Source organism: Catharus ustulatus, chromosome 9 (genome assembly GCF_009819885.2).
Source record: "Catharus ustulatus isolate bCatUst1 chromosome 9, bCatUst1.pri.v2, whole genome shotgun sequence".
In the NCBI taxonomy this organism is placed as follows: domain Eukaryota; kingdom Metazoa; phylum Chordata; class Aves; order Passeriformes; family Turdidae; genus Catharus; species Catharus ustulatus.
This window is the reverse complement of record NC_046229.1, coordinates 12,795,459-12,812,327: the sequence shown is the minus strand read 5'-3', so window position 1 is coordinate 12,812,327 and position 16,869 is coordinate 12,795,459. Positions and strand designations below refer to the sequence as shown.

The 16,869-nt window shown below is 39.1% G+C and overlaps 1 protein-coding gene across 1 annotated transcript in view; it reads right to left on the bottom strand.

The window, feature by feature from the left end:
- The window catches only part of AK5 (adenylate kinase 5), an 88,461-nt gene that overhangs the window by 37,979 nt on the left and 33,613 nt on the right, over positions 1 to 16,869 (bottom strand). The window contains 2 exon segments of the mRNA XM_033067788.2: positions 3,785 to 3,861; positions 10,874 to 10,964. Coding sequence (XP_032923679.1) covers positions 3,785 to 3,861; positions 10,874 to 10,964 — 168 coding nt within the window.

The following is a 16,869-nucleotide window of genomic DNA, read 5'->3' as shown; positions in this document are numbered from 1 at the left end:
CGGGGCCAGCAGTGTGGGGGGCGGGCGGCAGAGCCTGAGCCAGCAGGGCGGGGCAGGGGGGGCGGCAGAGCCTGAGCCAGCATGGCGGGGGAGCCCGGGAGAACTGGGGCTAGCAGTGCAGGGGAGCATGGCAGAAGCAGGAAGGCCGGCGGGTGGGGCTGCCTGGCAGCGGGGGAAGCCCAGCAGAATCGGGGCCAGCAGCGTGGGGGAGCCCGGCAGTGCGGGGGCCTGCAGTGCCGGCCAGGGCGAGGAAACGCGGCGGCGGTGCAGACGGGAGGGGGCGGCCGGCGAGCCTGGTGGCGGCGGCGGCAGCCCTGCCGGGGGGGCGAGCGAAAGCGGCGCTCGCGAAGCGCCGCCGCCGCTCGCGAAGCGCCGCCGCCGCTCGCGAAAGCGCCGCCGCCGCTCGCGGAAGCGCCGCCGCCGCGAGCGAAGCGCCGCCGCCGCTCGCGGAAGCGCCGCCGCTCGCGAAAGCGCCGCGGGGCGGGCGCGGCGCTCGCGAGGCGCGGCGCTCGCGAGGCGCGGCGCAGGGCGAGCGAAAGCGGCAGCGGGGCGGGCGGCGAGCCCGGCGGCGGCAGCCCTGCCAGCCGGGCGAGCGAACGCGGCAGCGGGGCGGTGCTGACGGGAGAGGGGGGCCAGCGAGCCCGGCGGCGGCGGCAGCACCAGCCGGCCAGCCCCGCCGAGCCGTGGCGCTGAGCTGGGCCACCCGGCCCCGTCGGCAACCATGAGCGGGCCGAGCCTTCCTGGCCCCGCCCCGAGCCAGTAAAGCCCGCTATGCCGCGATCCTGTTACTAATTGGCCAATTTGTGAAAGCTGCGCACGAACAAATGTGCGGCTAATATTCGGGGTGCGGCTTATCTATTGACAAAGACAGCAACATTGTCGAGGCACCGGGGGTGCGGCTTATAATCCGTGCGGCTTGTATTCGTGAAACTACTGTACATCTGAAGAACTCAGATGCTTTTTTGGCTTAGTTCACACTGGAGATTTTCCTGGCTCATTCCAAGAATGAGAAAATGCAAAAGTATCTGTGTAAGTCCAACCAGCTGCACCAAGACACCCATTGCCAGCTGTGGCTTTGTCTTCTGTGTGACCCCCGACTCCTTCAGTAACTACCAAGATGTTCCCCTAAAATTCAGCCATTTTTAGCAGCTCAGCTGTGTAAGGTTGCTTGGAAACAAGCCTTCTTATCCCCCACAATCTCATGACAGATTTCCTATGCAATAACATCACTGCATGACACATTTGTATCCAGACACACATTCTTTTTCCACTTGAGATTCTCTGAGTAAAGGTTGTTGATGCTTCACACAATTCGCAAACAGCATGTGGTAAATCACTGGAGTATTAAATCACTGCCACAGTCAAAATGAGCTCAAGTTTTGAATGTGAGCAGTTCCTCACTCCTGAATTTAGTTATTGATCTTTCCTTCCTGAGAGTAATTTCTCATTTTGTTTTTCAGACCAGGCAGCTAGGTGGTATTATGACTTCATGGTATTCTCCACTCCCTTTTTTGCTTCTGTTTATAATACGTGCTTCCATAACTTCAAATTGGTTGCAATTGTTTCTCCTTTATATTTTCTTTATATTTTTACATGGCATCTCATAACCTGTGTATACATTTATTTATTGGTAATATAAATATTTATATTTTTTAAAATGCTGTAAAAAATTATCAAGACACCAACTTGCAGTTGAAGTGAGTGGTGTCAGCCATTTCATATTTATATAGCTGTCCTTGACTGATGGGCTTTTTAGCACTGTTTTTAGCTTCATTTCTCCTCTTTGTTTGTTAACACTACAGCACTCTTGCCAGAACAGCAATGTGTTAGTTTAGCAAAATAATGAGGAAAGCTAACTGCCACATCTGGCAGAAGGAATATTTACTGTTGACAAAGACAAAGAGGTCCCATCATAGTCTTCTTGTTCAATCTCATGTGAGAATCACATGCATTCAAAACTGCAGTGCTTTTATGGATGGTGCAATGTGTCATCAATGAGCTATACAGTTTGAAATTATTACAATATCAGTAGAATGTTCATGTTTCTGTTAATTTTATTTTATTTTGTAACTATAAATTATGTAAACATTATGAACTAAGAGTATAATTTCTTTAGTGTATGTACTCTTCCAACAGAACCTATTTAAATGTCATTAAAATGCAAAATTCAACATCAAAATAACCAAACATAAGATAAATATAGATGCTGCTTTATAAGTCTAACCCCCTAAATAATAAAGTACAGCACAGACAAGGATAATGGGAAATTTAGAAGTTTCCTGGGCAGAGAATGTTTTAAGAAGGGTTTATGAAAGAATGGGCTTTAAAATGGGATGTGGAGACAGAGGCAAGCTGCCTCCTTGAAAAACAGCCATAACAGAGTAAAATAGAACAGTAAAGGGGTCTAAAAATTAAAATAAATGATTGGAGCTAGGATGTTGCAGGTGAGGATAAAGGGTTGCATTGAATACTGTGAAAGAAAACCAATGAACGATCCAATCATAATGAAAATGCAGTTTTGTTGGCCCTCATTTTGTCACTAGTTTTAAAATGTCACAAGAAAAGATATCTTTTGCAAGTAATGAGAAAAGAGGTGAGAACATTTGCAACTGCATTTTGTTGAATGACAACAGAAACACAAATTAACATTCTGTGCCAAACTGCTTACAAATCTAGAGAGATGTTTGTGGTATTCATGAAGAAAATACAAGCAGAGTCATGCAAATGTGGAAGACAGGAAGCAAAACATACAAAACCAACACCCTTAAGTATGGTGGTGTGATAGACAGATGGCTTTAATTTTTTTTTCTTTTGATTCTAAGTCTTTTAGACTAAGCATTCTTTTAACACTTATCCACAGCACAGTAACAAGCACACAACCCTTATCCTTAGTGCAGCACCCAAGCCACAGGAACCTCCCATATTTCAGTTTGTGCCCATTGCCTCTTGTCCAGTCACTGGGCACCAGAAAAATGCCTGGATCCCTTTTCTCTGCATCCTCCCTTCAGATTCCTGTACACTTTGATGAGATGACCCTGAGCCTTCTCTTTTCCTGAACACTCAGGTCTCTCAGCCTTTCCTTGTAAGAGAGATGGCCAGTCCCTCAATTATCTTAGTGGTCCTTTTCTGGACTCTTTTAAGTATCTCTATATGATGTATTACTAAATCCAGAACTGAACATTATTCCAGATATGACCTTACCAGTGTAGATATGAAAATTATAGAGGAAAGATATTTACAACCTTTTTACCCCCCTCTCTGGCATTCTTCCTATAGACACAGAAAACTCTTATCAAAATTTATCTTTTAGATGTGGATTGAACAGGATCGGTAGAAAGGCTTGTTTCAACATACTGTAAGGCTTTGTTGTTTGTTACTCTTAAAAAAAATTTCATAGGGAGAATGTTTGATTTGGCTGTAGTTATATTTCACACTTTTTATAATTTCATACTGCTCTTTTGAAAACTTTTACTTCTTAAATATACAGCAGACTTACAGTGCATTTTAGCTATTCTATTTGTCACATTTGTTAACATTTTTAAATTTATGAAGGAAACTCAGCAATGCACAATAATGGAAGATACAGGTTCTTAATACTACAATAATATTAATTAGTTTTTCCTAGCCAGAAAGCAGCATCTGTGTATCATGAATTTACTTATGTTGTACGTAAGAACCCATTTTCCCTGTCCTTAAAGTTCCATCATCTTGTTCAGACAAATTTTATAGCACAGAAATAAACTAGAAAACTGTCTAGAGAGAAGCCATATAAACAGAAAATTACCTTGCGTTCAAAGTTAAATTCTATATAAAAAACATCTTCAGGATCCATAATCATACTGCAATCAAGTTGATTTGGTCCTAAAATAGGAAAGAAAATTAGAATTCATAATTGGATTGAAAATGTTCACTTTATGTGGTTTAGAGTTTCAGAGCTGGCCAATACCCCCCTTCGGGCTCTGTGATTTGTTTATCTTTTCCGTCTGCACTGTCCCGAAGGGGCTGTGAGCTTGGCCCTGGCCCACAGGAAGGTCCTGCAGGGGCCCCTCCCGTCCCCCCACTACCGTAGTAGCTTGGAGGGCAGGAATGTGGAACCTGAGCCGGGGAGGGGTAACAATGGAAACCAGGGTTGCAGGATGGGGGCAGGAATGGATTTAGGGCTGGACCCAGAGGGAGAAATGGATTATGGGATGAAGGAATGAGGGCCATGTGACTCTATTATCTGCAGACCCTCGGGGACAAGCCATGTGGCTGGAGCAATCTTGGATCTTCCCCCCAGGCCCCTTAGAATCAGCCACGTGGCCAGTGCCCTGAAGGGAAGGGGAGTCTGAACTCTGCTCTGAAGGGAATACAATAGGGAGAGAAGGATATAGGGAAGAACTGCTGACCATTTTTGAAAAATCATCACATGCTGGATACTGGGGAGGACTCTGGGACCCATGAGTTTCCTCCAGCCCCAGGTTATCGGATTTTAAACAAAGGGAAAAGGAATCGGAGGTGCTTTGCTGTTGCTGCCTGTGGTTTTCTGTTTGAAGTAAAAATTTCCTAATTTGCAAAGATATTGGGAAGAATACAGAGACTTTTTCATCTCCATTTTCCACTTTTAATGTTAATAAATCTCCAATTTCATTCCAAAATAGAACCGAATTCATATCTTCCAAATTAAGATCTGATTTTTCCACAGACAGCCAATTTGCAAAATGTACTAATCTTTTGTTAGAGATTATAACATCTCCAGGATTCAAGATTTCCCTAATCTGGGAAATCATGCTCTTTTGAAGAATAGATTGCTGCGTGCCATTCTTAAAGCATCTTGGGTACAGGGTTACAACAGTGGAACACTATAATATTTCCAGTTGTCTGTATCTGTGCAAAAACTCCAATGCAAGGAACCATTCAGGTTTGCTAGAGTGCCCAGGTGAATGGTACTTCATTAGAAAAGCCTTCAAAGCATCCATAAAAGCTACTGCAAATCTTAGTAAGCAAGGACTGTGCTAAATGGTCAATTGTTTCAGCTGGATTGCATATTTATTGGGCAGGGTGTTCTGCATGCCATGACTTGCAATTGTAAAATTGTCACACTCAAGGGAGAATACAAACCAGTTTAAGAAAGAGAAAGAAAATACTAATTTCTGATTAGCAGATAAAGATCCTTGAGTGGTGTTGATAGGGGACCAAAGCAGCATGCTTCCAGCAGCAACCATCTCCATTTCCATCCTATTCTACCCCTTCCCAAGGAGACTGTGTGTCTCTGCCCCTTCTCCTTGTCATCTTCCTGTGGCAGGACCAGGAAAAATGCACTCTTGCACTTGGGATGACAAAATTCAATTGTTTAGAAGCCTTGACCTGGCTGAGCTTTACAGTTTAGTTTCAGCTGAACTGCTGAAGGTGCAGGACAACAGAAACTGAGCTTGATGTTTCAAGAAGTCATGTAGGGGAGGAGTCACTGCTAAACCACAATGGGAGGATAAACTACCAGTAATGTTTCTAGATAAACATAAGAAGGCTATAACATGACCATCATATTCTGGCACGGTCACCCCATTCAGATTATCTCAATCCTGGGCAATAAAGAAGGAAATGGTCTCCTGGGCGCTCCAGATGGTGCAGCCCTAAACCAAATTCTGCACATATTCTAAACACATTAAAATGTGAATAGGCATGAGACTATAGAAATAATCTAAAAACAGCATTAGTAAAATGTGAATTATAAAAATATTTATAACCAGATGACCACAGACAAGTCCAACCACTCCATGTGGGGAGAAACAGGTAACACCAGGGCAAGTATTAGCTGTGTTTTGTTTTGTCTCCTCATGTCATTAGTGAAACAAGATCACTAATGAAGAAAACAACTCCCTGCTTCCTGGGTTACAGGTATCTCTACCTGGTATGATGTTCCTACAAGCACTGGCACTGAGGGTGCATGGTTTTAAACCTATTGCCGATCTGTAGTTTGTTTTCTCACCATTAGAGTTGTTTTTATGAGTGGCTTGCTGTAACAAGCACTATCAATAACAGATTTTGCAGTTCAATTTGTGACAGATGCATTTATATATTATCTGGGTTTGCTTGCTTTTGAAGTTTACGTAGTAATAATCTATGTAGGTGGTGAAGTAAATATCCCTGACAGAGAGAATAGAGGAGAGGAGCTGGATGTCATGATGACCAAACACTGTAACTGTATGGTACAAATAATTCCAGGGTGTCTTAGTTTGTAATCCTTACCACAATTACTGCAAAATTAATCTTCAGTTTAACTTTCTGGACCTCATAAGAGATATCAGGGATAGAAAAACCTGCATTTACTATCTGATGGTGTTTTTGTTTTGGATCCTCACTCACTGCCCCCACCCAATGCTCATGTATAGCTTTTCAGATTGCCATAAAAAAATTACAGAAAGGAATTATATTCCTCGTACCGCAGTGTCACATGTACACAAGCAGCATGTTCTCTGGCATGTACACTTTATGGTCCTTTGAAAATACCTTTCTCTAAAAGATGTGTGCAAGGAAATAGATTTCCAAGTGCTGAGAGAATCTTAATTTTTTATCTTACACAGCTGACATCTCACTCTTAACACGGTGTCATTGTTGATAATATAATTTAACTAAGCCTCAGTTGTCACAGGCACTGGCCTACTCTGACACATCAATCACTTCTAAAGGCACTTGTTGGCACTTTATTAAAGGCACTTGATTAACTGTCACTTAACTACCAAGAGCAGTACGTATTCTTAGCTAGAAACATTAGTATGAAATATGGTGCTGCAAACTTAAATGTAAAGGTCAGGCTGAAAATGAATACTCATGCATAATGTATCTTAAGCGATAAAAGCCACAATGGTTATACAATTTTAATACAGTCAAGCATCTTAAAGCCTTTTTCCCTTGAACTAGAACACTGGTGTCCTTGGAAAAGCATGGCTTCTTCCTAGGCTATATTCAATAAAAATTGAAAATCAGTCTTTTCTTTCATGGTTTAATGAAAACTAACAAACTCCATAACCATCTATCACTGAACAATGCTCAGACTTCTTGACCCTTCTCAAATTGCCTAAAGACAAATCCATCAGAAATGAATTGAAGCAACGGCTACTCCCAAGACAAGATAAACTAATTAAGGGACATATCAGAGTACTTGTGATATCCCTGGTGCAGCATGAGTAGTTTGCTATGCTGCAGCTCAGTTTGTTGTTGGAGGGAGCATATTTTGCTAAGGTAGGACTAAATCTTCCTAAAACAGGCCTTGCAGGGGAGAACAAAGAGCCCGTTAACTATCGCTTGTAGGCACGGCAGTGTGCACACCAGGGAGCTCCTTGGCAAGGTACTGGCAGTCAGGAATCCTGCTGTAGGCAGGTCTCCAGACAAGGCTCACCAAAAGGAGAGCCTTGCAAAGTGGATAATTCAGAACTCAGGTTTTCTAAATGCAAGTTTAAATCAGTACATTTTATGTAAAACCTGTGGCAATGTTTATCTATCAAAGGTGGAATGCACAATGTTGTCTTAAGGAAAAGGGGAGGACTGGTTAAAGTATTTGGAGGCAAACATGCCCTGCTACTTCCAATCAGACTGCAAGCTGTTGTCATGTCTTACAACAAAACAGTTGATCAGAAGTAAGTTTTATTGCCTTTTCTTGGCAAGCTGCATTGTTTTTCTTTTGCTAAATTGGTACCACGAGGACTAGGCTCTAAAAACAAATAATACTTGTCTATTAAGAGGGAAGGCTTACAGTCAGATATGTCTTAATTCTTTCATAAGATGTCCCATTCCACCAAATAATCTCTTGGCTCAAATAAGCTCTTGGTTAACTTGGAGCGTTCCCATGCTTATATGAACCTTTAGGAAGTGATCTGAGTAACTGTATCAATTGAAAAAGGGAAACTCAAGTTAAAAATAAGGAAACCCATGAAAGTTCTACCGCCATGGAGAAATAACTTTCAAGCACCTGATCTGAAAGAGTACACTCAGAGCTTGAAATATGCTTCCTTGATTGCATGAATAAAGTTAAGGTGAGGGAGACCTGGACAATTCCATGTGCCTTGTGTTTTCCTCAGAGAAATAAAGAGAGGATTTTATTAGGTGCAGTACTGCACAATTTAAAAATAAAGCAGTTGAAAGTTTTTATTAAATCCCCATTAGCTGAATAATCAGGTCTCTGGGGAGGAACATTTTTTGAAATACAAAAAAGCAGAGAGCTAGAATGCATTCCGTTTTTTCGCCAGGCATCTTTCATAAAAATTTGTCTTGTGAGGAATCCAAGAGGATCCAGTGACGCAGCACAGAGGGACAAGGTTGATGAAAGGTGGTTGCAGTTGTGCAAGGATGTGCTGACAGGTGCTACCCTCGCCCAGTATGACGGTCAGGGACAGTGACACCCCTGCACCAGAGGGTGCACGGCTGTGCTCACTCACTTCCTCCACCATGAGGCTGTATTTTATATTTTATGCTGTATTTTACATAATGCTTGTTGCTCCTAAGCTGAATTGCACATGATTGATAATGGAAAGCTGAGAGAGTGTGGCTGTTACAGGCAGGTTTGTAATTCCTACCACAGAGATGCACCCCAAAGCCCAGGGGATCATGGTTATAAAGTCTCTGGTCCTACAAAACATTTCAGTGTTTTAAGTCTGGGTTCATGGCACTTTCTCTGAAAATGTGTTCATCCTTAAGTTGTCACAAATGCAAATGTCAAGCATTGCTTTTTCACAGTTCACTAAATTAATTTATACAATGAAAATAAACTGTACTGATCTGTCTAAATTTATCTGCAGTTGACTTCACTTCCCATCACAAGGTAGCTATGACCCATCATGCAAATTAATTAAGTTTGCTCCTTGGACCATTTGTGTTTAGCTAATCAGCTAATGAATTTCCAATCCTTGCTTAAATGCATTACTTATTGTGAATCCTGCTAGCAATTCTACTCAATATGGTTCATTGGCTCAAATATGCATATACTTATATTTTAACAATGATAGTATTCACACAGTTCAACACTGACTGTCATAAAAGCAATCTAAGCTTATCCTGTGAAACACACTGCTTCTCTTAATAACATGTTTAAACTCAATAAAATAAAAATGTCTTTTTATGTTATGGAACATGCTCTGAAGCACTGTCTAATAACTCAATACATGTTGCATGCAAGCATTTGGGCAAGACAAATACTTAGAAGATAAATTTCAACTGGAATATTATAGAAATAATTTGTGGAAGCACTGATTAGCATTAGAATGATTACATTTTAATTTTCCTCTTGGTAAGATGCTTCTAATACAAATTTTATTGCAACCTTACACTGTTGAGTTTCATGACAGGTTGTTGCTCTTGGCAACAGTCTTAATATGTTGTAGAAGTCAACAATGAGAAAATTGTATTTTCATCTATAAACATTTCAGTTGTTTTTTTTCAGTATATATTGTTACAAAGTTGATTACTACTGGATTTTACAGGTAAAACAAAAATTAGATTGATATGCAGGCATGAAAATATTAGAAATACTATGTTTATGTTAGTTACAAGAAACTACAGTTTATTGCAATATCACTAATAAGATTAGAAGACAAAAAATGAGTTCAAGACATGGAATTGTAACCTCTAGAAATTAAACATCTGATCTCATAGAAATCGTATTTCAAATCTCCTTATTATTATCAGTGCTCAGAGTAGGCACTAATTAGATGATTGTGGCATGGCATCTGTCCATGGCTATCCAATTATTTTGGTGAGGGATTTATTAAATAGATCAGACTTTCGAGGAACTGAATGGAACTCATCCAGAATCACAACCAATTTGTGCAAATTGTTTAGCTCTTGTCAAGCTGTTTGTCAGAGCTTGCACCTTTATGACACTTCTTTCCTTTTCTTCCTGTGCAGAATTTAAATCAATTAGGGAATCCAGACGCAATTATCAACAGAATGTTGTACAGTGGGAATGCCATTTTAGGTTTTGGATCAACCTCTTGCCTCTATGAATAAGGTTAAGCACAAAAGAAATAAGTGTACCACTTAACAGAGAGAGTCATCTTTATTCTTGTGTGCATTTACCTAAAGGGTGACCACTGGAATTCTGTGGGCTTTTTAGCTGCTGCACGTCTTATAATTCTCAACCTCCTCCCCAACCCAAACCCCTCTTGCATTCACTGCCCTCCCCCTCCCCACCTTGGTACTTCATCTTTATCTCATTTAGAACGCTATCAAACATTTCTTTTTGTGTGCTGGTTCAGAAGGTATTTATGACATCACCTATCTATGTAACACTAGTAGTTGATTTGGAAAACAGTCAGGGATGCCATTGTAAAAGGAAGAAGTTGTGAAGTTATCAGGGAAAATTTGCTGCCCTCAAGCAAAATATTTCTGACAGATGTTACAGATTTTCAGTGCTTTGATTTTTAGCTTCAATTCTTTTGCAGTCCTTTGTCTCTCAAAGGCTTTACTATGAAGATATTCAAGCTTCAGTAAGCATAAATAATAAATAGACAAATAAATAAAAACCCAAACACTTGACTTATATCCACTCACCATTTCAGAATTAGTACCAATTATTAGGAAGCATGATCATTAATCTTTCAGGACTGATTTTTCTGATGAACACCAAGGTATAACTGAAACAGCTGACAACTGGAATTGAAAACTTATATGATTTTTGTACTAATAGTATAGCTTAGTAGACTTGCCATAGCATTTTAAGGTTCTCTTGTCCATTAGCAAGTTGTTGGATAGGCTATATGAAGTTTCCAAATATAAAGATTATTTTTTGTCCCTGATTGTGCAAATGTTTGAGGTCAGTCAACTCTGCTACATGAAAAAGGCATCCCAATGTCAAATGCAGTGCAATGAATATGGTTCTTTAAATCTTACATTAACTCACCTGCTGCAGTCTCTTTGTTTGCAAATAGTTTATTGTCAACTGCTGAACTTATGTCAGAGAACACTTCTTCTTCATCTCTGTCTGCGTCAAACTGAAGAAAAAAAAAGGATATTAAAAAGCTGATAATCAGATTAAACAGATGCTGCTTACTACTTGGCTGAATATCAACACGTACTGTGACTTCTCACTCCAAGCTTTCCTGATAGGGAACCTTTGAATTTTACTGTGGCAGTCCATTGCTTTAGGTATGAAGAATTTAAACTTTGACTTTCATTTTTTAAACCATTTTGGCTATTTTTAATAGGCTGTCCAAAACAGAAGCTAGTGTAAAATAGACTTGTACTCAGAGAACGAAGTTTCAAAGCAGAAGGTAAAACTAATAATGCGCATTACTTCTTCAACCATTGGATGGTTGAAAAAAATGTCAGCATAGAGACCAGAAATGAGATTACTTTATTGTCACTTCTTTTTGGTGACTAGCATAATTAACTTTTTAAATTTGCAAGTGAAAAACTTTCAGCAACTTCTGAATAGTCTAAAACAAATTTTTGTGACATGTACAATTTATTCAAGTAGTTGAGTAAAACTCTTAGGAAAGAATAAGTAATTTTGAAAATCCCCTACTTATAGAAAAGAGAACTTTCTTCTCTCAGTGGCAGAAAGTGCTAAGACTTAGTGATAAATTAATCAAACCAGGAAACAAAAGCTCCTTTAAAATGGCAAACAATTAACTTCTTATGATTTTAACCTTCCTTTTCATTTATTCTAGCTTTTGCCTGATTCGGATACTGATTCTCCCAAGTTTTTCCTAGGGTCTGTCTGACAGGATTTTTTTATGGCCAGGTGGGAAGGTCTGTTACAGTGACATGCTTGACAGTGGATTTGTGATTTTTCTTATTGTATTTATCAAGCTTTATTTATTAAGATCATCATATATTCTGATAGATGAGCTCACTTTAAATATCAGTACATGGAGTTTTCTGACTGACTCTTGAATTGGAGTTTGAGGGTTTGACTCTGAAGACCACTTAGAAGTTCATCCTGCAGCAGTCACCATCTGTATGGGCAGATTTATTGAGAAATTCTTCTGCCATTTAGCGTTTGTCATTACAGAGCATTTTTTAAAAATTTCTAAAGCAGAAATTTGGGTTTACCTATTAGAGGGATTATACTTGTGTCAAAACCAAGGCTTGTGGAAGAGCAAGTCTTAAATAAAGCTGTTAATATAACAGCTGTTAATAAAATAAAACTTGTGGGCAATTTATTTTCAATCCACAAAGAGCAACTTTGGAATGTCCTTGCTGATAAGAAAGAGTGCTCCTAATGTGTGCTAGGGAAGACATATATCATATTTGCAGGCATGTGTATGCATAAAACCCAGTAAATTGTAATCAGGTTGTGTCTGATCATTATTGTGTAGGTCACACCACAGTTGGAGAGACGACAGACTTGCTTTCTCATTAGTAGCATTCCACTGAATAATCCAGTTCACTGTGAAAAAAACCACATGATCAATCTCAAAATGTTCTGAAGGTTCCAAGAATTTGAAACACCAACTTTCCTATTCAAGGAACACCAGCTGTGCTTCAGCATTCTGAAAAGTCTGGGCTTTGTAATGAAAGCTTATATTGTCACCCAAAGAAAACCAATTATTTGAAGCTTGCACATAGATTTAGTTTCTCCTCACAAAATGAGAATTGTAATGCCCTGAGCGACAGGAAGGCAAGGTAGCTTCCATGGAAAAATTTATTTTTGAAAGAAAATAACCTTGTGAGTTCTGTACTTCACTGAAATGCTAAATATTTTAAAATTAAATCCTTTGATAATTAGTGGAGGCTGGAATATAAGAGAAATGGTACTCACACAACCCTAGTCACACAGAGCAAACAGCAGTAAAATTCGTATTCTTAGCAGAACCTGTCTAAATCCATAGGTTGCTTTCCTTACTGAAAACAAATCCCTACTTGCTTCAATACATAGCTCTTTGCAACTAAGTCATCTATAGGTATTTTTATGGATGTCTCAGTTTAATTATTGTGGAGGCTTATGTTTTATGGAAGTGTAACTTCATTAAACATTAACTGTATTGTTGTCAGCATTTGTATACGCTTTACCAGTGAAGCAGGAGGAAGCAAAGTGTTTCTTCCCTATGTGGCCAAAGGGGTTTGAGGTCTGACCTTACTTTATGGCATTTCCCTCCATGAGGCACTAATGGTGTTTTTGTTCTATGCTGTCTCTGGTTTTTTGGGACAGGAAAGGATTAGGAGGACCTCAGTGGCCAAGAGCATCACATTTCTTTAAGATACCAATCTAAATCTCTGACAGGTTTTACAAACATTCCTAAAGTACATTTGGGGATTGTACTTGCTTTTATTACTTTTTAAAGTAAATGATGACTGGGTTAATGATGAATTTTCTGGAAAGTTTGTCTTATTTTCACACAAGCATTGTTGAATTGCAGAACTTGTCATTGGCATGGTATTATATAAATATGATGAAAAATATTTTCTAGATCTTCTATATTGTAAATAACTGCCCTAGGGAATGCAGGTGGTTGTTGTTGCTTGCAGAGAGAAAATAATAATTGTTTCTAAATAAGCATCCAACAAATCCCAGTCAACAGAAGTAGCTCCACAGAAAAATTGTCTGAATTATTGAAAATTGCAAATCTCACTGGTCCATGATGATAAATGGAGGTTTGGTAACACCATGTATTGAGTTAATGAAAAGTGTGCAGAATTTTTTCCCACATATGTCAGGGGACAAACATTACATAAGCTGCAGTTAACTAGAATTTTGGATGAAGGTGTCATTCAGCCTGGCACTGCCCCTTACAGACAGTTTCACCTCCAGTGAAACTGCTGGTTTTGCAGGTGGTTTATCTAAACCATTCCCACAGTAGGGGAAGATCACATTAGGGTTTCAAACTACAGTACAGGAAAGCTAGAAAGAAAACTGATTGCAGCAGACTTGCAGGGAATTCTTGTTTGTGCAGCTTGAAATAAATTTAGAAATGGATGAAGCATTAAAAAACTCAAGCAAACTTGTAGTTAAATAGCATTTATAACAGTAGATGAAAATGTCCTCTATTTTAGGGCATGATAGGTGTCAATGAAAATAAGCCATGTCCAAATTAAACATAACATAACATTGTGGTGTTTGGCACAGGAGTTAAAGCTCCTGGATTCTTGATGCAGTGCCAGTATCCACAGCTGACAAACTGGGGGGAATTCCAGGCAGGGTATGACAGTGATCATTTTCCTGTACCTTTCCATGGGAAAGAGAAATTTTAGAAGTTATTGTATCCCAAAGACACAATTGTAGGATGCAAGGATGAAGAGCATGTGAGACAAATTCAGAATGGAAGCAAATGGCAAAATTTATTCTGACATTACTGTCTCTATTGCTTAATTTATCACAATTTACAATGGATTGCCCATTATATGAAATTTTTTGATTATTCCTAAAAAGAAAAACATTAATAAAATTAAAATAAGATCTAATTCAGGGAAGTCATAGCCAGAGCTGTCACTTCCAGCTTCATAATCCATTAACCAGATCCATGGAAGTGAAACACAATCATTGTGCTTAGGAAGTGGACAAACTACCCATATATAATCATCTGCAGTGAGGAACAATTTCTTCTTAAATAAAAAAGAAAAGGTTTATCTGCAGGAAACAGGTACTACAGTTTTCCCACACTTTTAAGAGATACCTAGTTTAGAAGCAGATTGCACCACTGTCCCTTAAGTGCTGGTATTTTTGGTTGCAGAGTTGACAATTCTAGTAAAATAAGGCGATTCATAAGATTGAGAAAGTTATAATGATTTTCAGGTGGCAGCAGCTAGAAATGTGACTGGAACACACTGTTATTTTTCATTCTGATTTAGGCAGGGATTTGCTCCTGAAGGATTGGAAACAAATAAGATCTGGTTCTATTTTACCCTTGGTAATACTAAAAGGTGAAGTGAGACACACCATTGAGGTATAGGTGCTGCTTTACCATTTTCAGACACCACAGAGAATTCCCTTCATTATTGTTCCATCCCTAGTTTGCTTCTCTTAATTACAACTGAATTGTGCAGTTACTTCTAGACAAAGTGGAAGAATCAAAAAATCAAAAGAAAAACACCAGCAACATGGGAAAACAGCAAAGAAATATGTGAGGAAAAATATATAAGGTAGTATAATAACCATTTGTATGGGGGGCAAGAAAAATTAATTGAAGACTTGTATAGGAAAACCAATAAGCAGAGGCACTGAAATGAAGCTGGAATGTGCAGACTGGGAGTTCAGGGAACTATTATATTATTATAAGTAATGTAACATAATATATTATATTATAAATAGTATAATATAATACTATTATAAAGTATTTTTACAAAACAAAAAAAAACATTCAACACACCACAAAATGGTGGGATGAGGATATTAAGGAGGGATATTTCTCTTTAATCCATTCTCTATTTAAAATATTTTGATTCTTTTCCATCAAATACTCTGGACCCTCAGATTAATTTTTATATTATATTTTACCACATACTGAAAAAAACCTGCAACTGAAATGACACTAGAGGTCACCAATAATTTTTTAAAATATTATGCAATTAGCAGAGGCCACAAATTGGTATCCAACAGAAATGTAGAAAAAAACTGAACAGGAGATATTAACACCATTATTACAATTCTAAGGAATACGCTGGGTTATCTAAAATAAGCCCGTTAACACCTTATTTTTTTTTTTTTTACCACAGTTCCACAGAGGATTCATAAATAATTGCAGAGTCCTCATACGTCTTTCATTAGTTTCTCAAGTTCCACTTGTATATAAGGATCTATTGCTGTGAGTGCTACTTGTAAATGAGCATGGGGTGAATTTTTTCTATTTTTCTATTCACAGATCCCTTTCTATTAATTTGGAAGTACATAAACAATGAAATTACTGTAAAACACAGGCTTGGGGTGTGTCTCTTATTTTATGCTAAATTCAACAACTTAGTGCCATAGCATGGCAGTGTGGAGATGTTTCCCTCCCTTCACAAGAAAACTGCTAAGCCAGTTTCCATACTTGGAATATTGAGCAGAGCAACAGCAAGGAAATGGTAACTCTCACCTGAAGAAACAACAGTAGCAGAAGTAATAGTCTGTCTTTGTACATTTATGTGGAGTAATAGCTTTTGATAGGTAGACAGAGAGAGACCTTCTGTCTTTATGCTGTGATCATTTGAGCAACACCCTGACTTACAGCAGTTTTCGGCTGATAATAACGAGCGCCTCGGGCAGTGTGGTGGCAAGAGATGATGGGAAAGACACCGTGCAATTACAGGCCCTCATAGGGCTGAAAGCAGACAAACTGAAGCAGAGTTGGATGTGATTGGGGGTGAGGGGAGAAATCCATAATTTGGTGGCATGGTAACAGAAAATTAATGGACTTGAGAGGATGAAGCAATTGCTTGTTTAATAGGGAAGCTGATGGTGCGACAGAGTGGATTTGGAACATATACATTTTTCATAACACTGAGGTGCAAAGCCTTTCTGCCTGTGCATATATTAAAAGCACTAGTTGGTTAATTTTTTCCCCAATAAGGATATTCATCTGGAAGGTTGGTGACTATTATGTAGAAAACAAATGTACTGCTCTTTTATTAACACATTCATTTTTGCATCATGTTCTCCATTCCTTAGAGGCATTCTGAGCTTCCAGTAGGCATTATCCCCCACCATATTTGTATCTCTATACTCTGTTAACCTGAAATCAATTCCACATAGTCAGTAATAAACAATTCAAAATGTTTCAGCCATTTCTCTATACTACTATGACCCCAACCATAAATATTCTATTTGTCTTGGAAATCATCATCAAGAATCAGAACTAAATTAGGCAGCATACGCATTATTTCACATAGCACTTAAAAGGACATGATTTGCATGTGTTTGTTTTGGGTTATCTGACTTTCAGATAAGTTACTTCCAGCAGGAACTTTTCAAGCTATAAA